Genomic DNA, 27,933 nt, shown 5'->3' with positions numbered 1-27,933 from the left:
AAGGGACCTACTGTGGGTCATAAAACAGTAGGTGTTAGAGACAGGTTTTCCTGTCTTCAAGGTTGCCTCTCCATTCACTGTGTTACATTGCCTCTTGCTTATAATCTATCAGTCATTCAGTCAATAAACATTTTTTGAGTGTCTGCTTTGTGCCAGGCACTGTGCTCAGTGTTGGGGATAGAAAAAGAGACAAAAGACGGTTCCTGCTCTCCAGAAGCTCACACTCTAATGGGAGAGACACATGCAAAACAAATATGTACAAACAATTCTACATCCAGAATAACTAGGAAATCATTAAAAGAAGAAAGGGGATTAGAATTAAGAGGGTTTTGGAAGGGCATACTGTAGAAGATGAGATTGTAGTTGGAACAAAGGAAGCAAGGGAATATTAGATTAGAGGTGGAGATTAGAAGGGAAAGCATCCCAGGCATGGGGGATAGCCCAGGAAAATGCCTGGAACCAAGAGATGGACTATCTTCTCTGGGGAACAGCAAGGAGGTCTGTGTCACTAGATTGAGGAGTATGTGGTGGAGAATAAGGCATAAGAAGACTGAAAAGGTAAAAAAGGGGCTAGGGATTTTGAACGCCAAATAGAGACTTTGTATTTGATCCTGGAGGTAATAAGGAGTCACTGGAGGGTGTAGAGGGTGAGGAAGGGGGTAACATGGTCATCAGACCTGAGCTTTAGAAAAATCACTTTGGTGGCCAAATTTGGAGGGTGGATTGGAGTGGGCAGAGACTTGAGGCAGGCAGACCCTCCAGCAGGCTATTGCAATAATCTAGGTGTGAGGTAACAAAGGCACACCACACCAGAGTGGTAACGGTGGCAGAGTAGATATTGGAGAGATGTTGCCAAGGTGAAATTGACAGGCCTTGGCAACATATCGGACATGCAAGGTGAGAAGAGAGTGAGGAGTTGATAATGACTCCTCGGTTATTATGAGCCTGAGGGAGTGAGAGGATAGTGTTGCCCTGTAAGGTAATAGAAAAGTGAGAGGGAGGCTTTGGGGGACAAATAATGAGTTTGGTTTTTAGACATGTTGAGTTTAAGATGTCCACTGGACAACTAGTTCAAGATATCTGAAAGGCAGTTGGAGATTAGACTGGAAATAAGTACAGAGGTTGGGGCAATATAGATAGAGTTGAGAATAGTCAGCATAGAGGAGGTAATTAAATCCATGAGAGCTGATCAGATCACCAAAGGAAGTAGTATAGAGGGAGAAGAAAAGGAGAGGGGCAGGAGATAACTCTGGGAAATACCCATGATTAGCAGGCCTGGTCTGAAAGAAGATCCAGGAAAGGCAACTGAAAAGGAGTAAGCAGATAGGTAGGAGGAGAATCAGAAGAGGGTGATGTCCTGAAAACCTGCAGAGAAGAGAGTATCAAGGAGGAGGAGGTGATCAGCAGTGTCAAAGGCTGCTGAGAAGTCAAGGAGAACAAGGATTGGGAAAAGGCCATTGGATTTGGCAACTAAAAGATTATTGTTAATTTTGGAGAAAGCAGTTTTGGTGGAATCAAAAGTCTGGAAGCCTAATTGTAAAGGGTTAAGAAGAGAGTGAGAAGAGAGAAATCACAGGCACCTATTGTAGACAAGGAGCTTAGTATAAAGGGTAGAAGACAAATAGGACACTAGTTAGCCTAGTAGAGTTGGAAGGATCGAGTGAGAGTTTTTTTCTGGAGTGAAAAATGGAGGCAGTGTAGATATGTTTCTAGACAGTAAGGAAGGAGCCAGTAGACAAAGAGATTGAATTTAGAGTGAAATTAGACTCATTGGCTTATGGTTCATGCCTCCTACTTCATTACTTATCTTTGAGATCAGCACCCAATCAGCCCTCCACGATCTTAAAGGCCTAGGTAGGTGAGGGTGACTCTACCAACACTACTTCCTTAGTCTCTAGATGGGATTGTGGTAGATTCTATTATCTATTCCATTGTCCATTGGATAAAAATGGTTACATATTTCCTGGCATAGAACTCTTCTTCGCCATGTAACCTTTCCAGCCATCGTTACAATCAATCCTTGAAATACTGGCATTTGAGAGCTACTTTCCAGGATTATTATGGGAGAGAGAAGTATGAAGGGACTAATTTCTTTATGATACTACTTTATGGCTGCCATTATTGGTCAATTACCCTACTCTGGCCAACTTAATTCCCCAGCCAACTGGTACTTTCTCTGATCCATTCTAAGCAAAAGTTGACCTCCTATTTTCCTAATCCCCCTGCTCTAGAGTTGCTGTAAGTCGAAGTGGAAACCCTTTTCTCCTGATACCTCTCCTTTTACTTTCATCCATATTTAGCTTAGTCCTTACCCACCCACTGATGCAAAATCTTTTCGTCCTCTATCTCCTTTCCAGTGTGGATGCTGGAACCACAGTCTGGTGTTAATAAACTCCACTTTATTTTAGATCTCTTTTTTTTTTTAGATCTCTTTTTGTATTCTGGGCTCCCTTTCCAGTACTAATTGTTCTTTCTCTTATGTCCCACAACGTCTTGGCCTGGGAAGAGTTGTAATATTATTTGCTCTCCATTTCCATCATTCAGTAACCTTTCTTCAGGGTTTACTCTAATCATTGACATAGTCATACCCAGGTCCTGATTGCTGCCATCTGTTTACTTCCTAAGCACTCTTTTTTTTGTTGTTCTTGTTTTTGGTGAGGCAATTGGGGTTAAGTGACTTGCTCAGTCACACAGCTGGTGAGTGTCAAGTGCCTGAGGCTGGATTTGAACTCAGGTCCTCCTGACTCCAGGGCCAGTGCTCTATCCACTGCACCACCTAGATGCCCCCAAGCACTGTCTTTTCTTTAGAAATTCAGTTGCCTCACAGTCTTCTCTCTCATACCCCCTGCACTCATACTTGAAGACCTGAGTATTCACATTGAGGTCCTTTAAAATACCCCATCTTCTCAGTTAATACAACTCCTCAGTTCCCGTAAGCTCTATCTCAGGAGTGGTCATACCTTAGACATAACTCTCACCTCACATCATAAGAACTCTGAATTTCCTCACTCTGATCATAATTTTCAATTTCTGTCCTATGCTTCTTAAACCTATTCTAGGTTTTCACCTAGACTTCAAGTTCCTCTGTTCCTCTTGCTGTTCCAATTTCTGTTCTGTCCTTGTATTCTTCCTTTTGTAGTCTTTTCCCTATAACTAATTATTTTGACTACACATAGTCCTCCACCTTTGAATCCCTTGCCCCTTTGTCCTATCATCTGGTTCATACCAGTTTCTCAAGCCTGATTCAATCTATTCTCCGTTCCTATTCTTGAGCTGCTGAATGCGGCTGGTGAAAGTCCTGCAACTATGCTAACTGGATCCATTACCCATTTATTTTATCTAATCTCAAAGGGCCATCCTTACTGTTTGGGGCTTCTTTTTGTCAGTTGATTATTTGAGGCCAGATTTGAACTTGTCTTCCTGACTCCAGATCAGGTGCTCTATCCACTGCACCATCTAGCTGTCCTTCTCACCGGAGGTGCCTAAATTGAGGCTGGATAACCATTTAGGATCACAGATGTCAAGCTACAAAAGACTTCAGAAACCATTTGACCCAACACTCCCATTTTACAGAACAGGAAACTGAGGCCCAGAAAGGTTAAGTGGAAAGCATCTAAGGTCACCTGGATAGGCAGTAAGAGGCAGAGAGCTGAGACACAAACCAGGGTCCTTTGATGCCACAACTAATGCATGTCCTACTTTACCATGCTGCCTCTTGTCAGGGATGTGGTGGAGAGGAAATTTCTGCATGGGTAGGTGGTCAGACTAGACAATCTAAAATTCCTTCTTTCCCAATGACTCTAAAAGGAACTAGGGTGGGGACTTCCCAGAGCTATTGGTTCTTCAGGGAAAGCCTCAGGACTTCAGGGGAAGAAGGATGAGGGGTAATAAGACTGAATTAAAAACAATGGGTGAGATGGAGTCAACAGTAGCAATAGAGAGAACAGGAAAGTTCCAGTAGATATGTCAGTAATGGAAGCAAGGACTGGTACAGGTGGCTGTTACTAGTCAGTTTGTCAGCTCATAGTTTGGGGAGTCTGCTCTCTATGATCTCTAGTATCATTTAGGCTCTTCTGAAGTGCTTTGAAAGCATCCCCCCCGACTCTTAACAGTTTATTAAATTAGGTTTTAGTGCATATGAGCTGTTGCATTGGTGTGAAATAGATGGTAATGACTCATTTTAATCTCTTCCTTCCAAATATTTATATCCCACATTTAGATGCAAGGAGCACAGAGCCCCAAGTGGACAAAACAGCTCCATTATTTTTAGATTTTAATTTAATACCAACCTAGAAAATGTTTCAGAGTTCCTTGGCAAACCTTAAAGAAATTGGAGTTGCAGGATGATTGGGAAGAGGGGTTATTTTAATGGATACTTTATTGACCTGGCTACATGCATATGTGTACGGGCTTTTGTGGTGAAATTAAAAAAAAAAGAAATATTAGAAGTAAGTGAATTTAGAAATATTGCAAATGCCACAGAGTATTTCAATAAACCAGTGTTTGTGTTGCTGCAGATCATCAATTCATTTTTGCATTCCTTCCAGTCATTATCATGTGTATTAATGCACTAAATAGGACTGTTTTTTTCATGGAACAAATTTTAATAAACTGCATAAATGACTGAGTTCATCAGTGGTGTGCAGCCTATGACTCATAGCCGGGATTAGAGCATGGGCTGGTAGCGAAAACCAATAAAGGAACTCAATAGCCAACTATGTATTCGAGAACCATTCGTTCATTAGGGGAAAAAAAGGTCTACTAGAGTTGCTAATAACCATTTATTGCTTCACATGGCAATGTCACTACTGAAGGGGACATTTAGAAAAAAGGACATTTGCATAATGAACATTTAGCTAAAGAATTTCCTCTGTTCTACACTTTTTGCTAGTATAGTGATTTAATTTTTCTTCTGTACTTCCCTATGAGGGGGCACAATATACTGTTATCCCTTCTGCCTAGTGACTTTCCCCATAGTGGTTTTGATATATCATGGGTTGGCATAAGAAATTAAAGAGGGATTTTTTGGGAATTTTACAGAAGCTGCAGATGACATGTGAAGGCCAGCAGACAATATAGAAAAAGTTTAGAAACTCAGAAATGTATAAAACATATGTATGCTATTGTATAATATCAATATATTTTATCATTTAATACCATACTAATTCAGAATTTTTCTCTGGTATGAAGGAATGATCAAAAAATTTTACGTGGATTTTCTAGATTGCAGCATGCCATGTTCCTCCCCTTTCTACCCCCCCACCCCCCACCCCAACAATGTGGAAGGGCTAACTGTATAAGTATTATCCTAGAGTCATAGATTTAGAACTGAAAGTAACCTTAGAAATTATCTAGTACTACTCCCTCATTTTACAGGTGAGAAAACTGAGGACCAGAGCAGTGAAAGGATTTAACCAAGGTATGAGTAGTTAGTATCAGAGTCAGGATTCAAAGGACAGTGATACTAATTAATTCCACACCCAATACTCTTTCCATTGTGCATGTTGCCTCTAATATCTTGCAGAGAGTCAGGTTAATGAAGGTGTCTCATACTTACACTCATCTTCCTTCACTCCCCATGGCCACTCTAGGGGCGTGCTGTGGTCTTAGGACAGACACATTCATAACATCATATATTTAGAGCTGCAAGAGACTATGGGAGCCATCGAATCTCCTCGTTTTGAGGAAACCATAAAGGTTAAATGACTTGTCCAGGGTTACATAGCTAGCAAGTGTTATTTATAAATTAGTAAAAGTGAAATGCAGAGGAAATTTTGAGACAATTTAAGTGACTTGACCAGGTTATGGCACATATCTAGGATGTGTCCAAGGTGGAATTTGAACCCAGATCTTCTTGCCTCTAGGTCCAATATTCTCTTCACTTCTCCACAGGATTTGGAGCAGAATCAGCATAAGAAATCATGTCTGATGACTGCACACACACACACACACACACATATGTGTGTGTGTGTGTGTGTGTGTGTGTGTATCCTATATCAGATTGCTTACTATCTTAGGGAGGGGAAGGCAGGAGAAAGGGAGAAAATTTGGAACTCAAAATTTTATATAACAATGAATGTTAAAAATTGTTTTTACATGTAATTGGAAAAAATAAAATACTATCTACTGGAAAAAGAAACACATGGCTAAAATATCCCTTGAAGTATACAGTTTTAAGATGACTTGAAGGAAACAGTTTTAGGCAAAATCTGTTTCACCTTTTGCAAAAGGAAAGGTGTTTGAAAAAAATTTTAAAATTTTTAATTCATTTCAACATCGTTGGATCTTATCATCTCTATTAAATAATTTTGTTTAATAAAAAGGCCAGAAAACAGTAACTTGACATCATATTTGTCAGAACTCACCTAAGAGGAGATACATCAAAGCTTAAAAAAATAAAATAAAACTTTCTTCAAAAAAGAAAGAAATCATGTCCAATGTCCTCATTTCACAAATGAGAAAACTAAGATACAGAAAGGGGGCAAATACAGTAACTTGTGTGAGGTCACTCAGGAACCAGATAGTAGAGCCAGATTTTGAATGTAAGGCCTTTGATTCTTAATCAGGCCAGTTGCAGTAGACAATAGTGTACAGATGCTCTGACTTCAGAAGCAGTCATAGTCTCAGTGTGTAGCTGCCTCTCCTGTGAGGGCATACTGCAAGTTACAGCTGTTGGTGTTCTATAAATTTCTCCTCTGTTGAGACTAAGAGATGGTGCCCTCTTTTGGAAAACAACATGCTTTCTTTATTGTCTCTTGACGTACTTTATGACCAGTGCATTGACTGTGTGCCAGGTGGTTCTGCAGTTATTTTCTCAACATAAAGGAAAGTGTTTAGGAAAGATGGTTTGGGTAATGGTGAGAATAGCAATGATTTACTCCATTAAACCTGACCTTATGGCTGCAAAATCATTCTTTTCCTGTCAAATGGTCTGCATGTTGACTACACTTGATATACTTGTCTCTCCCACTACCAGTCCTCAACGTGGGGTGTGAGTGCCCTTAAATGAAGGCAGCTCCATTTTTTTGGGAAGAAACTAATTCTGTTCATTGTTTAGTTCCAGGCCCCTGTGAACCTGAAGATCTCATCGATGGAATCATCTTTGCTGCCAATTACCTGGGATCAACACAACTGCTTTCTGAACGGAACCCTTCCAAAAATATCAGAATGATGCAGGCCCAAGAGGCAGTCAGCCGTGTCAAGGTAGTATTGGTCTCTTGAGTTGGTGAAAGGGGCTAGGTCCCTTGGCAGCTGAGCTCAAGGATCTGTCTAAAATCACGCAATTTCAAATTGACTTCAGGGTGCAGTGAAGTGAGTCTAGCTCTGCCACAGCAGAGACCTGCTTTTCTTCCAAGGCCTGGTGTGAAAGTGCACAGAAACCCAGAGCCCACCAGTGAGTGGGACATAAATTATTGCCGAGGTCAGAACAAAGAGCCTTAAGACTGGCGGAGCACTGTGAGGATTCAAAGGCGGAATCCAGTCTACAAAGGGAAAATTGTCAGGCTGCAGAACACAGGAGATTAGTTTCCAGATGAATTCATTTCACTAAGTTGCAGCCTGGAAACATTTTTTTTTTAAAAAAAGAGGTCATTCTCAAGCATTCTAGCTGCCAAAAATCATCATTGTTTAAGGCTTCAAGTTCCCGTACAATGATATTTGCCTTGTTTGTTCTATTTAAGGAACTTAGAGATGGGAGGGAAAATCATTTCATGAAAGAAGTTGAATGTGTTCATAACTCAGGAACTGCTTAGAATTCTCAAACCTAAACTTAGAACCACGTAAATTTGTGCCTCTGATAAAATCTAGATAATAGAAATGATGTGATTTTCAGATATCACTGTTGATATCAATGTTAAACGAGACACATTTCACTAAAATCATTACATTCATCTTAAAATTTTAAGTGGTGAAAGCTATGTTTTATATTGAGCAACGTCTTCTTCACAAAAACAAACAAACCCCCCCCCAGATTTGGAATTAGAGGGCTTGGGTTCAAATCCTGATTCTGCTACTGACTAGTTGTGTACTTAGACAAACTGATTCACTACCTCTGGATCTCAGTTTCCACATCTGTAAAATGAGAGGCTTGGACTACACAAATTTTAATGACCCTTCCTATTCTTAATCTATGAATCCATGATCATATGAACACCAAGTGTATGTTTTGCTGGAGAGAGAACTGGATTTGGAGCCAGATGATCCCAATTTGAATCCTATTTCTGCTACTTATTACATGTGTGACCTTGGGTAAATAATTTGTCTCTTCTGAGTTTTAGTTTCTTTAATTATAAAATGAGGGAGTGTTGGTCTAGACCACTGGTGCCAAACTCAAATCAAAACCACACATAAGAATCCCTATAGGCTGTATATTGTCTTAATTTTAAAATGTAACATTATCTATGTTTCATTTTATTTTTGTTTGTTTTCTTAAATATTTCCCAATTACATTTTAAGCTGGTTTGAGGCCCAAGGGCCACATGTTTATTTAACACCTTTAGTCTGGATGACCTCTAAGGTCCCATTCCTTCTGAAACCTATGCTTTCGAGATAGGTGGTGCAAATGCTATTGTATTATAATTATTATAATGTATTAATTTTAGATCAGAAAACTGAGGCTTCCAAAGGTTAAATAACTAGGTCACATGGCTAGGTATAGCCAAATCCTTAGTCTTATATCTTCTGACCCGCAAGACCAGTGTTCTTTCTGCTACAATATAAAAACCCCCTCAGTGTTCAAGGGCTTAACATTGCTCTTAAGTCACAGGCTGAGTCAGTGGTGCTAAAACAAGGAGATTATTTTGTAAAGGAATTGCTGTTAGTGAGTTACAGCAAACATGCTATTTGAGCTCTGTCTGCACATTAGGTGCTTTTAGTAAATGCTTTTTGAAGGGGAGAGGGGAGTAGTATAAAAATATAGCCTGATTCTGGACTAAAAGAGTATGGGCTTTCCCCCCAATTTTTCTTTTTGCCAATCATGAGAGCAACTTTATACTGTAGCAATTTCCCTTTGGAGCCATATAAAATGGAATGAAATTCTGATGGTGGCTAGAGAGTTCTTGCCCTGAAAAAGACTCTTGGTCTTGGTTGAAAACCCATGATTTTGCTGCCCTAGGCCACAAATTGTGGCCACGTGAATATACCTGTACAAGAATATATAGTACCAGCTCCCCTGACCCTGTGCCTGGGATCCCCATGCTCCCTGCTAGGTAGCACAACTGTAACAAAAGATGTGAAAACATTGCAGTTTCTCCTAGGCTTGATTATACTATAGCTTGATTTCTCACAATTCAAATCAACTTAACAGATGTTTCTCAAATGCTTCAGGTTCTTTGATACATTGAGCAGCCCATCGGGGTTGGAAGGGATCTTAGAGATCATAGTCAAACCCCACTTTTGTTTTTACAGATGAGAAAAATGAGGCCCAGAGAGAGGAAGTATCTTTGCCTAAGGTTGAGTAACTTTAGAGCTGAAGTTGAGTAACTAGTTAGTATCAGAGCTGAAACTTGAACCCAAGTATCCTGACTCCCAATGCAATGGCTTTTTTTTTTCCACTGCACCATTTTGTGCAACGTTGTTTTATACGAGTGTTGGTCACGAGGGGAGTTATGAAGATAAATTAAGTCTAACATTTGTCCTCAAGGAACTTACCATCTAATGGAAGAAGTACACTGAGTATGAAAGTACTTATTATAGGGTCTGGGTCACATTTTCCAATTCCATTAATGACCTTTGGTGTCCCAAAGTTCCCTGGGACCTGTGAATGGAACATAGCATGTTTCTTTGTTAAAATTTTGTCTGCTTTTTGCCCTCAATCCTTCTATGGTGTGGAGAGGTGTTCCCAAGTATTGGGACCTGGGCTACATTTTTTTTAATGGTGCCCAAGGGGTTTTGGCATTCATTAGAGTAAGGACACTCTCAAACAGCCAGTAGAGTAGAAACAAGTCATCACTCTTCCAGGGGGTGCAGAGGGGTCCTGAAATTATCCTTCTAACCTTTAGCAGACTTGCCCAGTAAATGAAGGCCTGACTCCACAGCCTTACTTGTACAGTTTCAAACTTGAAGAATTAATTCTTCAGTGAGACAGTAAGCTCTGATCTCATAGTTGGCACAATCTGTCATTAAAATGTTTCTCTTTGTCCTTATCATTCCATATATAAACATACTGGAGTAACTCGGCTGTTTCCAGCTGCTAAGAAACAAACTTGTTAAGGGGCTTTAATGATTAGTTTATCATTTATATTTCTATGCTTAATCCAAAAGTCTGTTTCCCTTAGTAGATTCTTTTTTCCATTTTACATAGGTTCTAAGTATTTAGTCCAATGGCCAAAAGACTTATACTATGTGCTGTATCTTTTTTTTTGTGTCCATCTGTTTTTCTTTTTCTCTTACGTGCTACTCAGAGGATGCAGAAGGCTGCTAAAATCAAGAAAAAAGTGGTGTGTAAAAAAAAACCCCAATGTTTCTCTGGAATACCAGTGCTTGTTTATGTTTTTGTGGCTTGTTCATTGTGGAGCTGTGCTTTTCCATTAGGAATCCTCATAAAGTGGTAGTGCTGTCTTCTTTCCCTTCCACCTTGAATGCTTAATTCCAAATTATCAAATGGAGCCACAAAAATGGCTTCATTTATTTTTCCTATTACCTATTTACTGAAGTAGCTGATCATTACTTCCTTTCTCTTCTATTTAGTTTTTTCAAATGTACCAATACTTACTGTGTCTGGAGAAATGACTAATTTTGTATTTAATAGTGGTTATACTTCTAGGTGAAGCATTTCATGCTGACAGAGTGATATATCTTCCTATAGTATAGGTCTAACTATGACATTAATTAAATTATTCTGATATTTAAAGAGTCATTAATTTTAATTTACCAAGTCAGTACCATGAGTACTACAATTTGCAATGTGCACATACATTTTCATCTAATTAAAAAACGTTTTAGAGTGGGGTCAGGCTAGCTGTCATTTCAAAATAGTTGATATTCAGTAAGATGTTTGCAAACACAGTCATTTACTAAATTTAGGAAATTTACAAGCTGTCATTTTAATATCTTTCAGTCTACTAAGTATTAAATATCTCTGATTAGTATTGAAATGCCCATTTGACAAATTTCTTTTTTTCTTTTGTGTTGACACCAATAGAAGAAACATGGTATAATGGACAGAACGCTAGGGTTGGATAGGGGAACACCTGGGTTCAAATAAAACCTGGACAGGCAAGCATGAATATAATGAAAGCATTTTTCAAACTTTTTGGTCTCTAAACTCCATTATACACCTTTTTTTGGAGGCAATCAAGGTTAAGTGACTTTTCCAGGGTCACATCTAGTAAGTGTCTGAGCCTACATTTGAACTCAGGTCCTCCTGACTTCAGGGCCAGTGCTCTATCCATTGCACCACCTAACTGCCTCAACTCCATCACACTCTCAAAAATTAGCAAGCTTTTTTTATATATAGGTTATATCTGTTGATATTTACTGTATTAGAAATTAAAATGTTTTAGTATTATTATGAAAATAGTTTTGACTTCGCAGATACTATGGAAGGGTCTTGGGTCCCCAGACTACATTTTGAAAACTGCTGGGTTGGTGCAAAAGTGGATTTGGAGTCACAGAACATGTTTGAATCCTGATGCTGCCACTTAGGAGATCTTGGTTGAGGCATAAACTCTCTGAATCTCAGTTTCTTCATATGTAAAATAAAGATATGGGCCTAGATGACCACTGAGGCCATTACTGCCTCCAAATCTATGATCCCCAACTCTGACCCTTAAGAACTGTGTGATCCTGGAGACATCACAACCTCAGGTAACTCTAGGTTTCTGTACCAAATCATAAACATATGTTAGGAGGGAGTCCTCTACACCAAAGCTGAAAAAAAAATCACAAATCTTGTTATGTTTTGATACTTAGAATATGTGCCTGAAATTGATACTCTTTTCTTTAAACCTGGGCAGAAGATATCATTTGGTGGTTTTCTGTGACCTATACTCTTTGGCCTCTGGCCTTCCATCTTTGACCAACAGCATGTCTCTAGCTGTTTATTTTCTGTATCCTGTTCAATGACAAGCAAACTGGCTAGCCTGTGTTCCCATTCATATTAAGTAGATATCCCTTTAGGGATTTCAAAGCTACATAGCATTATGGGTTTAGGTTTTCCAGGCTGGCACTCATAAAGCTATTTATTCCTTCCTAAGTACTATATTCCTAAGTACTAAATATGTACCACATTTTCCCCAATTCTGGCTTTTGCCCACCTTGCTCTTGCTTCACAAAGTAAGAAGCGGGGCTCAAGTGTAATTTGCAGTCAGTCCAAACTAGCCTCCCCCATCCTTTTCTTTTTCTTTTTTTTTTCTTGCCTTTGCTCAAATGTAGGTCAGAGAATTTTTCATTGGTATCTGCTTGTAGGCCACACATGCTCCCTGCTTGGCTCTAAGAGGGACATTTCCAGACCATATGAGCAGCCCTCTATACCTCCTTTTCAGTACTTCAATTTTTACAGGAAATATATTTTATGTGGAAAATAGTATAATTACTTTTCAGTACATATTCATATTGTAAATAAATAGTCCCTTAACTATAATAAATACATATTTATGTATGTTTACATATATAGCACACATATATATTTTTTCCTTTTAAAAAATCAGATTTTAACAGCGTGCCCCATATTGAGAAGGTGACCTATATTTGGAATATTGTGGAACTTGACATGTAATTAGCATAAGTTGTTACCAGATAGAAAGTGATGCCTCAGTACTGAATTTGCAATATTATTATAGACATGATTATTTACTATAGGCATGATTAAAGACATTGATGGTAGTATATTTCTCTCTTAATTATGCTTTTTAAAAAAGATTTTGATGTTATATAGCTGAGAATAAACATTCATTGCTATCGATTTATATGCCCAATCAAAATACAACACTTACATAGAGAAAGCTCTGCAGCTTCAGAGCAGCATGGCATCAAAAACCCTTGCTGGCTTTCTTCTGTACTAAGCTCTAACTCTCCTAGTTTAATGATTAATTAAGCATGTTTAATTGATTGGTCATTGGAAGAAAGGCTATCCATCTTTTCGTATGCTTGTTTCTTGGTCCCAGTTCTTTCAGTACCAAGGGAAAACAATTGGTTTGTAAAATTGTATGTAAAATTCCTTATTTATAATGTCTACTCAGAGACTATTAATTTTCCCTTTTCTCTACCTAATTTGTTCCAAGTTTTCTCAATCAATAAACTTTTCTGAGATTTTCATATAGCACTGAAATGTACCCATTAAACACTGCAACTGCATTTGCCCAGCAATTAATTGTCCCATCTTGCTTCTGATTCAACCTGTCTCAGCAAGAATTATGATCCAAGTCATTTATCACCCAAGAATACAACTTTTGGAAACGCATTTGAATGAACTGTATCAAAGCTTGTGGTTTGTGGTTTTGGTTTTGTTTATAACCAGAGGTATAAAGTGGCTTTTTCCCAATTCCACAGAAAATGTACCTTTGCAGGATTTATTTGAATCAGTAGCTATAAATGAGGTAAAAGTAATAGAGCCCTGTAGTTGAAGGGCAGATAGCACACTGTGGTTTTTCTCTTTAACGACAACATGAAAACACAATTACATCATCGTAATATGTGATCTCCAAGTATTTCAGAGTTCTTAGGGTATAGCCAGCAGGGAAAATGTGTTTTAATCATGTACTGGGAATGATCAAGGCAAACCTATGTGACATTGTGAATTGGGAAGCACAGCATCATTGACTTTTGAGTGACCAGAGAGAATTACTTAACTCAATAGGCATACTAGTTAAGCACATTCTATTTCTACTATATTCAAGTAATTGGGATTCCTACTGATTTAAAACCAATTAAAACACCTTCCTGGTCTTAAGCATGCCCAGAGTAGTACATTCAGGTACTGGAAAAGGTCAGTTTAAATGTAGCTTGATACCATGTCAGTTGGGCCAATAATAAGCATGCTGTGGTTTAAAAAAAAAGTAGCCATTTGACTTGTCAACATTTATGTTATTTGTTATTAATTTTATAATAGTTCCTAGTTATTGGATAGATTTTTATTAATAATTATTATCATTAATTTGAGACAATATTTCCCAGTTATTATGGGAAGGAGGAAGAATCACGTGACATTAATAGTCAGTCATTTCTATAATTGTTTGAGGTTTAAGGTTGACAAAATATTTTCCTTACAACAACTCTACAAGGTAGGTAGTGGAAATAGTATTATCCCTATTTTTGAATGAGGAAACTGAGTATTAGAAAAGATAAAGGACTTGTCCAGGCATGTTCCTTTAAATGTTTAATGACTGGGTCACTGAAAAAAAAAGGCACACATGACATACTTTTAAGTTTAATCTTCATTGTTAATATTTTCTCCATCCCTTTCTTAAGTTTAGATAACAATAAATCAAGGCCTGACTTGTAGTGCTTGAATATTTTGAAGGTGTAAATGATGTCATTGAAAATTTTAAAATTTACTGTTGTGGGATAAGACTTGGTTCCAGCACACCCATGTACTTGTCCCTGGTCACATGGCAAGCGCATGTCAGTGTTGGGATTTGAACCCAGGACTTCTAATCCAAGGCTAGCTCTCTTTCTACTATATAATACTGCCTCTCCATCATGTGTTTATAATCCCGTAGTGTTAGAGCTAAAGGAAACTTTAGAAATCTCTAGTTTAACCACCTTCTTCCATAGATGAAGGAACTGAGGCAGAGAAGTTAAATAACCTATTCAAGATCATATAACAAGTTAAAGAAATCATAGTATTTCAGAGTAGTTCAGCTTCTAGTTTGGGGAAAAGATAGGCTAATGGGACAGGATAGCAAATGTGATTATGAACATGTACCTCCAGAGAAAACATTAATATTTTAATTAACCTTCTTTGAAAATATACCCTCAGGGCAGCTAAATAGTGGCAAGGAGAGAGCACTGGTCCAGGAGTCAGGAGGACCTGAGTTCAAATGTGACCTCAAACACTTACTAGTTGTGTGACCCTGGGCAAGTCACTTAACCCCTATTGCCTTCCCCTATCCCCCCCCCCAAGAAAAGAAAATGAAAATATACCCTCTGTATTCATGAGTGATAATTTTCAATGCTAAATTGACCAGCAAAGTCTGTGAGTATTATTACTATATAACTTATGGTAGTTGCAGAAAAGTCATCAATTAAGAATCAAATTATGGGGTAGATTTTTAACTATTTAATCAAATTTCTTGATGGAATTAATGTGGGCCAAGTCAAGAGGTATACACACACACACACACATACTCTCTCTCTCTCTTTCTCCCTCTCTCATGCTTAGCTTTGTTGGTTGCTTGTAGCTTGTTATCTATATGCGTTGCTGTTATACAAAAAGAATGTTTAGAAGCATTTCTCCCAAAAGCTTTTTTGTACTTCAGTGTTCAATATTATAAGTATTTGTTTTTCCTTCTTTGTACTTACAAATTGAACAGGTAAAACTCGATCTCCCTGAATATTTCTTGTAAGTTTGTGCTTTCTAGATGCTTATCATTGAGCAATTTAGATATGTAGCACCCTTCCCCTCCCAATTCTGTCTTGCTGAAAGTGATTAGTAATGTCTTTGAAGGCAGTTAAAATTTGCTTTTTACCAAGAATTTTCTTTTCTTAGAGTTCCGAAGGAGATTCCCAAACTTTGACTGAAGTGGATCTCTTCATCTCCACTCAGAGGATTAAGGTTCTAAATGCAGACACACAGGTCAGTGCCTAACACATTTAAAGTATAATTACCCAGAAATTCTGCAAGAAAAAAATACTTTTAATTAGATGTTTTGGGGGCAAAAATGTTTACCTATGACTGACACAGATGAATCTGTACTTTAGGATCATGGGCAAGTGGCAATTTTAGAAAGCACTGTTGGTTCATTTGAGGATGGGGAGCATTCTAAAGGAAATTTCCTTTATGATAGTTGTTTGCTGCCCAGAAACCTTAAATATTTGAGAAACTAAGTTACTCTGAAAAGAAGCAAGAGCTGAGCTAGAAATCACATACTTATTTTAGCTGACCTTTCATGATTCTAGAATGCCTTTCATGACTTCTTGAAAGAATAATTCCAGTAAATCTAGTTTTATTAATGTTAGTATAAAATGATAAAAAAAAATAATAATAGCTTACATTTACATAGCACTTTGAGGTCTATAAAAAGGAATTTCTTCTCAGAAACCCTCTAGTAGTACAAATATTTTTATCTCTGTTTTACAGTTAAGGAAGCTAAGGATAAAAGAGGATTTGACCAGGGTCCTATAGCTTAGTGTAAGGGACAGGGCAGGGCCTCAGACTCAGCTTTTCTGATTCCAAGACCAGCGATTCTCTATTACACTATTTCTCATTGTGTTTAAGAAGAATCTAGATATTGGAACTGTTGTTTAATTACAATGTTAAATTGGTTTAGTCCCACTCTGATATAGTGGAAAGAACATTTCATTTGGGGACAGACGGCCTGGGTTCAAGGTTGATCTGCTACTCAATACTATATAACCTCAAGTAAATGATGTAACTTCTTTCAGTTTTAGTTTCTTCATCACTAAAATGAAGAAGCTGGACTGATTGGATCTCCAAGGTCCCTTCTAACTCTAAGCCCTAAGATCTCTCTGCATTATAAGCTCATATTGATCAAGTAAAGGAATTTTAATTCTGGAAAGAACTTTAGACACTTTGAAGTGTAAAACTACTTCATTTACAGAGGTGGGAATCAATAACCAGTAAGTTGATGACAAAACTAGGATCACCATTATCATCATCATCATCACCATCAACATCATTAGTTATCATTTATATAGCACTTATTATGTGCCAGGCACTATGTTAAATGCTTTATCATTATTATCTCATTCAATACTCACAACCCTGGGAGGTAGGTGCTATTATCCCCATTTTACGGATGGGGCAAACAGGTTAAGTGACTTGCCCAGGGTCATACAGCCAGTAATTGTCTGAGGCCAAATTTGAACTTAGGTTCTTGCAATTTCAGGCCCATTGCTCTATCCAGTATGCCTCCTAGCTGCAGGTCTTATATGTCAATTTGGCATTGTACTGGTGGCAGCATTAGATTTGGGAATTTCTGAGTCTCTCCCAGAAAAATCTTATTTTCAAGAAAAGATAATCTACTTTATTGAGGTTTCTGAGAAGAATACCCTTTATTCAGACTATATATCCTGATTTTAGGGTCAGAAAATATGGTCTGATTAAATCCTGTGGTCTTAAGAAGCCTGGATTAGAACCAGTGGCATTTAAAAAAATAAATTTATTAATTTATTTTTATTTTCCAACATTCATCTCGATAAAATGTTGAGTTCCAAATTTTCTCCCCGTCTCTCCCTCCCCCACCCCAGATAGCATGTAATTTGATATAAGCTCAATATATACATTCATATTAAACCTAGACAAATTAGAACCAATGAGAGAAACTGCAAGAAAGAAGAAACCAAAAAAAAGAGAGAGAGAGAGAGAGAGAGCAAATAATATGCTTCGATCTGCATTCAGGCTCCATCGTTCTTTTCCTGGATGTGGACAGCATTTTCCAGCATGAGTCTTTTGAAATTGCATTGCTAAGAAGAGATAAGTCTATCAAAGTTAGTCATTGCACAGTGTGGCTGTTACTGAGTACAATGTTCTCCTGGTTCTGCTCACTTCATTCAGCATCAGTTCATGTAAGTCTTTCCAGGTTTTTCTGAAGTCCACCTGCTCATCACTTCTTATAGCACAATAGTTTTCCATTACAGTTCATATACCACAACTTGTTCAACCATTCCCCAATTGATGGACTTCCCCTCGATTTCCAGGGGCATTTTTTAAAGCTTTCAATAGATATTTCAGAATTAGCTGGGATTGAGACTTTGAATACTAAGTTTACTTCAGGACACCAATATGTCATATCCTTACAAACCTGAAATGTTTACCCAGACAGTCATTTGGTCTATTCTTACATTGACTTTCTTTTCTTCTCATAGTAGTTTTGGAGAGCTATCATTGTAGAAAATAAAAATTTACTGTATCAGCCAGATATTAATTTTGTTTGCTATTAACTTGATAGGTAGGAGAGGAAAGTTAGAAACCTCATGGAACTAAAGAAATGAGAAAAGGAAAACAACAGCTCTCAAAAATATCTTATCAGTTCCCTTTAGGAACAGAACTGGGGCTTTCGAACTTGTAGTCATGGATAAAGGCTGTAACCAAACAAATCTCATTATATGATGTTTCTACTTTTTCCATCCTACAGATAATGTAGGTTGTCTTTTTCATTTTAATCCTCTATTGTTACTTTCCCCTGGGGCTTATGCTCTGATTTTCTGGTTGTCTACGCAGTATCAAAACAACTGATTGAAAAATGAAAAATGTGTTCAAACTGCTAGTCGGACATATAATAGCAATACTGATCATTTGATTGTGTTGCCTTCCTTTTCTCTTCCTCCCCTCCCCCTCCATTTTTGGTGGAACTTATGGATTTTGGCATTGTATGAAGCAATCTATCCATTTTCTCTTTGATCTAGTTTAGTGTTTGGGAATTGGGATGGTGAATCTAGTAATTCTAGTTATTCCATTGAATTTACATAATTAAGAAAGAGATATTAGTCAGTGATAGTCTCTCTTCCACGTGTACATTGTAGGGCAAATCTTTTAGAATTCCTTGCTTTTACCTACTTCATATCTGTATCACCTTAGCACTAAGGGTTTCTTAATATTGAAACACTTTTTTCCCTTTTCTTTTCTTTTCTTTTTTTTCCTTTAAGAGCTTAGGCACTTTTGTAGAGAGATCCTTCATGCCTTAGGAAAGAGATAGGTCTGAATTTTCCCAGTGTTAAAAGCACAGATCTAGTTAGAGAAGCCCATTACTAGCTCCCCAAGGATTACTATGGATTTTCTCCAGGGTCTCATCATCCATCTTCGCATCATAGGTCTTTTGACATAATTATCCAAACACTTATGTTGACAACTTCATCTCATGGAGTCTGAATTTGGCTCTTACATGAGGACTTTTTACATGAGTTGGAGTTAAGTACCCACTTGGGTACATGTTAATGATCACAAATTAACACTTTTTAGAGAGATTATCTCTATTTACTTTATTCTTTACAAACATACATTTTTATTCTCTTCTGAGCAAAACAGAGGAAAAAATCTCTTTTATACCTGATGTGATAGGATATCCTGTTTTTGATTATGTATATTTGTGTGTGCATGTATATATGTGTGTGTATACACCTGCATATATACATACATATATATATTCACATGGATGTTTTTATACATACACATGTATATGCACACACATATACAAATACACATATTTTATGTGCTCCATTTTTCTGAACTGGACCAATTTACCCTTCCTTATGCAGCCTGATGGTCCTCCAGAACTCACGCTATCCACCCATCTCACCCTCCTCCTGTAGGGAGGAATTACAGGCTTGCACCATCATGCCCAATGCTCAGCATGCTGCTTTTGACTATTAACAGACTCAGGTTTTGTTTCTTTTTCTGCCCACTGCAAATAGCAGGAGCACATCAATTCTTCCATTTATTTAGTTAGTTGGTGCTCTTTGGCTTTTGAGAATACCAGCACAATTTTAAGTATGAAATTATTTTTGTTTCTAATATAAGGTGGGCAAATGATTGGAATCTTAACCCGGGATCTCTGAATCTATCTGGTTGCGGGTAGATGAGCTGGGGGTTAATGATTATAGCTCCAAGTGGACCTCATGCTTGGCTTGCCTTTGATGCTCCGTTACGAGTGCTTATTCCCAGTGGACTTTTTTCACTCTCGAGCAAAAGAAGAATCATTGTTCTCCTTAATGGAATGAAAATCCTGATGGTGAAATTGATTCTCTTTTCTGGGGTGCTGTAAATAAAAGCTTCCATGAGCAACCCTCCTCTCTCCATTTTGTCAGTGCAGGGGGCAAATTTCTTCCAAATAACCTTATGTTCACCAACGTGCTTATATGTTTCTTAGTGATCATATTTCTGAGAGGGTAAAGTGTTTTTGACATAATTCCTGGCTTTTGATATTGCTTGACTGATAAGCAGCTGGGGGTGCCAGATTCATTGCTTTATAATGGTTTCCAATTCTGTAAAACAGGTTTCTCTCCCTCTGTGTTCTATTGCTACAAGTCAGGCAGGGCTGTATATAATGAAGGCCACTGGTGTGCATATGAGTGTGTGTGTGTGTGTGTGTGTGTGTGTGTGTGTGTTCTGTGTATATATGATTAAAGAATTCCATCGTCTTCCTGAAAAGTGGGGAGGGGAGTTGTATTCATTATAACTCAACTTTGAGAGTAGACATTTCTACTATTTTTCTCTGACTCTTGCCCCCTTATCACCATTGCATAGTAAGAGACAAGGATCTTGTCCTTTTAGGTTATACAGTGGAGAATATTGGAAAGTGCCTTAGCCTGCAGTGTTTAAGATTCTTCCAGGAAGTGTCCATTATAGAAGAGTTCCCTGCAGAGAGGAATTTTACAGAATAATGGAGGAGAAAACCTGAAACTTTTACAGCATTTGTTTTCATGCTTCATCTGCAATGAATGTTCTGCTAACCACTGAGCATTCAATTCCAGGGCTGAAGAGCACTAAGAGTATTTTGGGGGAATGACCATTTAGAAAATAAGGGGTATCTGCGATGAACCAAGTGATTCAGAGAAAGCAGTCACAGGAGAGTTCTGGGGACTGTTGAATAGAGATCCCTTTCTCTAAACCAAACTGATGATGATTGTCTATTTTATGAAAGAAAGTTCCACAATGGTCTTTGACAACCCATGGCATTGTCTTTTATCTTTATGTTAAGGCAATGCTTCTGAATATTCCTCATAATTCATTACTATGATAGCTTAAGTGCACATATGGGAAAAGGGAAGGAAAATTGATCAAGGCCCTTCTTATCATAATACTTCATAAATTTTACAACAGATAAGTAACCTTTTTCATCTTTTCTATGCCTAATAAGCACTATTCCTTTAAGATTTGTCTTTGAAGTCCACTGTGGCCTGGTCTGTTTGAAGAACTATCTCCCATTTTCTTTAAAGTTGTGTCTCATTTTTCACCTGAGCTTTCTGATTTTATCATGACAGTGTTATGCTGTTTTTCTTTTGTCCTTAGTAATCTATTTTTGTTTTTGCTATTTGGCATTTTATTTTTATTTTTTGTTTTTTTGGGGGTTGTTTAGACCAATTTCCTTCATTTCAAAAGGTGCTCTTACACTCTGAGCAAGGTGATTTTTTCCCTTTTGCGTAACAAAAAACTACTCCACCCCATTATTTTGAAATGATGAAAAGCATTAGAAACATAGTCACCTTAACCTCGAAGAACAAAATTGTTAAGCAGTGCCTGATACTCTCCATCCTTATTTGTCTTGTCTGCTAGACCAATGGCCTAGTTCTCCTTCTACAGAATCACAGAATTTAAGTCTGAAGGAACATCAGAGAGAGGCTAGTTAGTCCAAGAAAAGAATCATAGCTAAAAACATACTTGAAAAGTGGTTGTCCAGCATTTGCTTGAAGACCTCCATGGAGAGTGAACTTTGCAGAATGAGTACTTCTACAGATGCCAGGCAGATCTACTTAGTTAAATGGAATTTTCAACTGAAGAAAGGGAAGAAAAAACTTTCTAACACACTCAGCTATGCTTTTATTTACCACCCTAGTTGTCCGAGACTATCTCTAAATTATGGGAGAAGGTAAGTCAATATAGAAAGAATGGCAGGTTTCTCCACATACAAATGAGAAATCAGTTTGATTGAAGTATTTACACTGATGTCTCACAATCAACCTTCTATGTCTCCTACCCCCCAGATAATGTGAAAGGATATCTGGTGGAGAGGTGGGTGACTCTTTTAATGTTTGTGTTTGCCAAGGCCTGAGATGAAGGAGTATTGAAAAGCTGACATTTATCCTTTCTTTTTTGAAATAACCTCTAGTCCTGAGTAGCTAAAAACAAAACGCACTTGCTACTGCTGGAATGAAATTAGCAGGGCAGATTGAGATCAGCGCACAAGACAAACATGGAACTTCACGAGGTAGGAAGATCTCAGAGGTCACAAGAATACACCATGTCTCACCTCTCCTTCTATGGAAGGGGGATAATGGCACTGGAAGAGAAACTTATTAGTTGTTCAAAGCCATTGTGTGATGCTTCATGGAGAAGGAGAATATTTTTGGGAGGAGACAGCAGACCATGATTTAATGGACAAAATAACAAAAATAAAATCAAAGCAACAAGAGTAATATGGCCTTAAGCTGAGCTAAAAGAATTGGATCAGCTTCAGAAACTGCTCTTGGGCCATTTGGTGTGACCCACGCAGGTCAGCACTTTCCCCATACAATGCCTAGTTGCTTTATGCTCTGTGAACAGAATGTTTTTTATGGAAAATTTAACACTGAGCTTCATCCCCCTGTTCTCTGAAGGAAATTCTAGGCCAGGCAATTGTTGTACTCGGTATGTGCATACGCAAGCTCACAGCCAGGGCTGCTTTTCAAGTACCAGCATAATGTGTTCTAATTGAAGATGGTTTTTTGAATCTTAGAAACTGGAGAGTGCTTAGAGGGTCATCCCTCTGAGGGGAATGGGAGGTGGGATGGCAATCTTCTAGAATAGAAGCTGCTTTTTAAAAAATTTAATCTTGTCCTATAGCCAAGATAAAGTTCTTGCTCCCCATAGATTCCCATTTCTGCAATTATGAAAGGACTCATGATCTCTTTGGCCTTCAGCCAATGGCAGAACTTGATGATTTTTGGCCAACTCTAACATAATCAAGGATTTCACCTTGAATACTTTGTTCTACTATAATAAAATGCCAATGATCCAGGATGTTTGGGGAATAGAATATTCTGGGTAGAAAAGTTAGACCTGTCTACATATCTCCTAGGGTATAATTCATGGAGGTATGTGGGGGTGGTGGTGTCAGAGTTTGGGGAGAGGTGAGACAAGGGTCGCTTAGAGAAATACTTTTTTTATAAGTGTACATATTTATAATGCCAGAAAATAATGTTTATCAAAGCATTAATAGGCATTTATTTTGTGATAAGGCAAATCCAGTGTGTTAAGAGCGAAGTCTCAAAGCCTTAGGTAGACAGGAACACATAGGGGTTCAACTCTCAGATCTTGTCAAAAGTGGTAAGAAAAATAATAGTAACATTGTTATGTTGTTTTGAGATTTACAAAGCACTTTCTTCACAAATAGCCCTGTTAAGTGGTGGTATAAGTTCCCCCTTGAGGCTCATGGCTATTAAACGACTTGCCCAGGATCTTACAGCAAATAAGTTTTGAAGTCAGGATGCTACTGACTTCAAATGGAGAGAACTTTTCAAGTGCCTTTTACTAGGTCTGATTCTGGACACCTTAATTTTCTGGTTAACTGAAAGTTTTAAGTAGGAAAGCTTTTTTGTTTTGATTTTGTCAAAGAGCTTTCTAAAATGTACTAGTCCACTTTTCTGGGAATAAAAGTATTGGGAGTAAGAATAACTGACATTTATATAATGCTGTAAGGTACACAAAGGCATCTGAATGTAATGAGTTTTCATATAAAGGAGATAGAGGGGATTGGTCTAAGTATGTATGAATTCCAGAACAAAGTTTGGAAATTAGATATTGCTGTTGGTTTTTTAAAAATATATCACCGATATGAAGATATATTCTTGTGCTTTGCCTGGTTTCTTTAGAGTATACTGGGAAAATCTTCTTTATTGAAAGTTCTGGTTAATGGAGGTTTTGTTGAATTTATCATCTTGATGGCTATTTTTATAGTTGCTTTTCTACCATGTGTTTGGAATGCTACCTTTATAACTTTAGATATGTATTGCTATTGCTATGACATTTGTACCCATCTATATTCCTTGTGGGCACCTTCACTATCAGCAAATTTCACCCTTGGAAGAAAGAAATAAAGCCACTTTGGCTTCCCTATGTGTCTTCTTCCTGCATACCTGAATATCTTCAGTCCTGTTGTCTGGCCTGGAGGGAGTCAGGTAGAGGCAGTGAGCAGGTGAGTATATTTCAAAGCTATTTGTATGAATGTCCCAAGGACATGTAAACAGTATGTATTTTTGCTTCTCCTATTGTTGAGGAGATCATCACGTGAAAAGTACTAACACTAATAATATATCTGGATAATAGTCTCTAGAAGCATTAAGAGGTGAGCCCAATAGGCACAGTGACACAGTTCAGAGATGCTTCTTGATTTGGCTTTCCTTCTCCATTGGTAGGAAACCATGATGGACCATGCTTTGCGTACTATATCCTACATCGCTGACATTGGGAATATTGTCGTGTTAATGGCAAGACGTCGGATGCCCAGATCAGCTTCTCAAGATTGTATTGAGACCACACCTGGTGCCCAGGAAGGGAAGAAACAATACAAGATGATCTGCCATGTCTTTGAGTCAGAGGATGTAAGTAAATTATTTGGTAATTGGTATGAAAGAGGCAGCACTATGTAATGCAGAGGTATCCCACATGCGGTCCACTGGCCACATTCCTGCTGCCAACACTCTCGAGTGTGGCTGAAGCAGATTAACAAATAATCAGGAAACATTGAACAAAGTAAATAAAATATAATAGAACAGAGACGTGGTGGTGTTGTTTGACTCTTTGTGACCCCATTTGGGGTTTTCTTGGCAAAGATAATGGAGTGGTTTGTCATTTCCTTCTCCAGCTCATTTTACAGATGAGGAAATGGAGGCAAACAGGGTTAAGTGACTTGCCCAGGATCACATAGCTAGTAAGTGTCTGAGGCTGGATTTGAACTCATGTCATCCTATCCAGAACAGAGATAATACATGGTTAATATGTTGTTCTCCAAATCAATATGCTGCCTTGAGGGATCCTTTTTGTACAGGTTAGTGGCTCCATTTCTATTTGAGTATGTAGTGGACAGAGACAGCTTAGAGTCAGGAAACCCTAAGTTCATTTCCATGTCAGATAGCTATGTGACCCTGTCCTTAGTTTCTTCATCTGTAAAATGGGGCATAAATAAAAGCAAAGGGCTCATAAAAATTTTGTGTGGATCAAATGGGATAATATGTGTAAAGTACTTTGTAAATCCTAACTAAAGTGCTATGTAAATGGTAGTAGCTATTATCATCATTATTATTATTTTTGATGTAACTATAACTGTATTTTTTCTACTTCATGTTGTGAAGTTAGAATTATTCAGATGAAAACATTCAGAACTCTTTAGAAATGATATACTATGTACAAATTCGATGTAAAATTATTGTAAGAGTCAATGGAAAGTCTTGGAGTCTCAAATTTTTCTATCAGTCCTTATGTCAAAGATATTTTGGATCAGCTATATATCTATATATATATATCCTCTCTAAGTTGGTCATACAACTTTGGCCAGTTTTCTTTAATCCTTAGCACTCTCTGGCCTTTTTCTGCCACTCTCTGACCAGCACTGTAGGAGTGCCACATAAGAGCAGGGGCCATTTAACATTTTAATTTGTTTCATCAATGGCCAAATGTTATGCAACAGGTTTTGTTGTTTATGTTTTTTTTTTAAGCTGGAAGAGACCCTAGAGATCATTTAGTCCAACCTTTATTTGTTGTAAACAAATGAAGAAACCAAGGCCCTCAGGGGCTATGTGATTTGTCCAAAGTCACTCAGCTTATTAGTGGCTGAAGTAGAACCCAAATTTTCTGACTTTCAGTCTGGTGCCATCTTTCACTACACCATGTGTTCGTCCGAACAAAAATTGAATCACATTTTAAATTCACTTTACTGAACTTTCTGTTTAAATAAATCCTATTGTGCATCATTTTGAGAGCAAATAGTTCCCTCCTAAATTTTCTGTATTGTCTTTGACATAAAATTATCTTTTAAAAATAAGTATCAAGTTTGCTTAAAGCTGCGTGTGCTTGTGTCTGAAGGTGTGTTTGGCAGTGTTTCCACATGTGCTGTTTGCCTTTCTACTTCACAACACTCTGGGAAAATTCATTTGAGCATATTTAACTTCACTAAAGTTAAGAAAAACATATGATCAAGCTACCTCTACATCTTTTGAATGCTCAAGTATGATGTTAAAGTCATCATTAGTAAAGTTAGATTACATAGGGGTGAAAGGGGAGAAGGGGTGAAAGAGTCCAAGGAGCCAGTCTGGGAACATAATAGTGCTATGGCCCCCTGTGTCTCTAATCACCCATCCAGCTGGCTTGAATCTCAGCAGAGTGCAAACTCAGGCAAAGAGCCTGAGTGAGCACCACAAAACTGGTCCTTCAGGTCTTTTTGGCAAGTTCATGTGGGCCCATTTTCAGTGTTTTTTTTTTCCTGTTTTGAGGACTCAACAAGGTTACTGGGTTTGAGATGCTCTGGTTGTTCTTGCCAAGTTTAATTAAATGTACCTATGCACATATATTTGTGGAAATCTGGAAACCTAGGAAAGATATTCTTGTGTAAAAAGGATTTGTGGGTATCTTAGAGACCATTAACAGTAGAACTAAGTCTTGTGTTCCCATAGTCTTTATAAGTAATATTAATAAGCAGTATTAGAAACTTTATTTGGGAAAGAAAATCTTAGCTTTGATGGACATGGGCCAAATCTATGTCCCAACTGACTTTTTCCACCCTTTCCCTGCCACGTCTAGGAAAATGAAATTGATCTATTTGAAGTAATAACATCAATGGGAAATTAAATTGTTAAATTCAAGTCTTCCCTTAGAATCAGATTTAGAAATTTGTTAGGATTGTTAGGGATAGAATGTGTTAAATGGGAGGAAGCATAGTAAAGTGTGAGCTAAAGACAATCCAAAGTTGGAGATGAAGAGCAATGAAACAAAACAGAGAAGAGAAACTAACAGGGAAATAGACTTCTTTGTTATTCTTGTCTTTTAATTTATTGGTACTTTCCCCTTGGAAATACTTCAGTATTGTTGCTTTCTAAGGGAACTTTGAATCTAAAATCAAACTAAATCAATCCACAAGCATTTATCAGATACTTACTTTGTGTCAAGTACTGTGCTAAGTGCTAAAATATAAACAGTTCTTGTCCTCAAGGAATTTCCATGCTAAAGGGAGACCCAACATATAACAGAACATGCAAGATAAATACAGAGTAATTAGAAGGAAAAATCAGAGGGAATGCCATGGTTTCTATCTCCGTCATTCAATTGATACTGCTTTCTTGAAGGTCATCATTAACCTCTTAATTGAGAAATACAATGGCTATATTTTTCATCCTTGATCATTCTACAGCATTTGACACTATGGATCACCCCTTTCCTTTTGTGTATTCTCTCCTTCCTTGGTTTTTATGACATTCTCCTATGCTGGTTTTCTTTCCACGAAACTGATCTCACCGTCTGTTTCTTTTATTGGCTTCTCTTTCTCTTCATCCAGTAATTGTGACTGTTCCCCAAGCTTCTGTCCTTGGTCCTATCTGTAATCTTTACTTTTGCTACACCCCTTTCTTCTCTTTACTTCAACCATTGCCTCTGTTATTGATTTCCTATATATTCCATCTTCATCATTTTCCCTCCAAAGTTATGTATTTATTATGCAGATATCTTGTACATATATACTACGTGTACATATTGGTATACTGATACATATGTATGTATTTACACAAGCATACATATGCATGCACACATATACATACCCATTCTTTTGTCTCACCTATTAGAATGAAAGCTGATTGGGGTAGGAACAGCTTTCACTTTTTCTTTGTATCCCTCATACTTAGTGTAGTCCCTGGCCCATGATAAGTACTTAATAAGTGTCTTATTGACTAATTGATATGATTGACTTCTTTTGCAAGTTTCACTACTTTATCTCTAAATGACTACAGGCTTTTCATACTTTCTTGCCTCAAACTCAACATACCTAAAGCCAAACTCATTTTCTCTTCCCTACAAAGGCATCCCTCCCCCAAAAGGTCCTTTTCTATCTTCCTGAGTGACTTTATCAGTGCTAA

At 37.7% G+C, this 27,933-nt stretch overlaps 1 protein-coding gene across 2 annotated transcripts in view; it reads left to right on the top strand.

Moving 5' to 3' along the window:
* The window catches only part of APBA2 (amyloid beta precursor protein binding family A member 2), a 133,479-nt gene that overhangs the window by 47,581 nt on the left and 57,965 nt on the right, over positions 1-27,933 (top strand). The window contains exons 4-7 of one of the 2 annotated variants that reach the window (XM_027851937.1): positions 7,058-7,203; positions 10,401-10,436; positions 15,647-15,733; positions 24,229-24,414. In XM_027851937.1, coding sequence (XP_027707738.1) covers positions 7,058-7,203; positions 10,401-10,436; positions 15,647-15,733; positions 24,229-24,414 — 455 coding nt within the window. The remainder of the gene's footprint in view (positions 1-7,057; positions 7,204-10,400; positions 10,437-15,646; positions 15,734-24,228; positions 24,415-27,933) is intronic. The other variant, XM_027851938.1, reaches the window with a different exon arrangement.

Source organism: Vombatus ursinus, unplaced genomic scaffold (genome assembly GCF_900497805.2).
Source record: "Vombatus ursinus unplaced genomic scaffold, bare-nosed wombat genome assembly UNPS02009205.1, whole genome shotgun sequence".
In the NCBI taxonomy this organism is placed as follows: Eukaryota; Metazoa; Chordata; class Mammalia; order Diprotodontia; family Vombatidae; genus Vombatus; species Vombatus ursinus.
The sequence above is the reverse complement of the archived record's forward strand: the minus strand, read 5'-3'. Positions and strand labels throughout refer to the sequence as shown.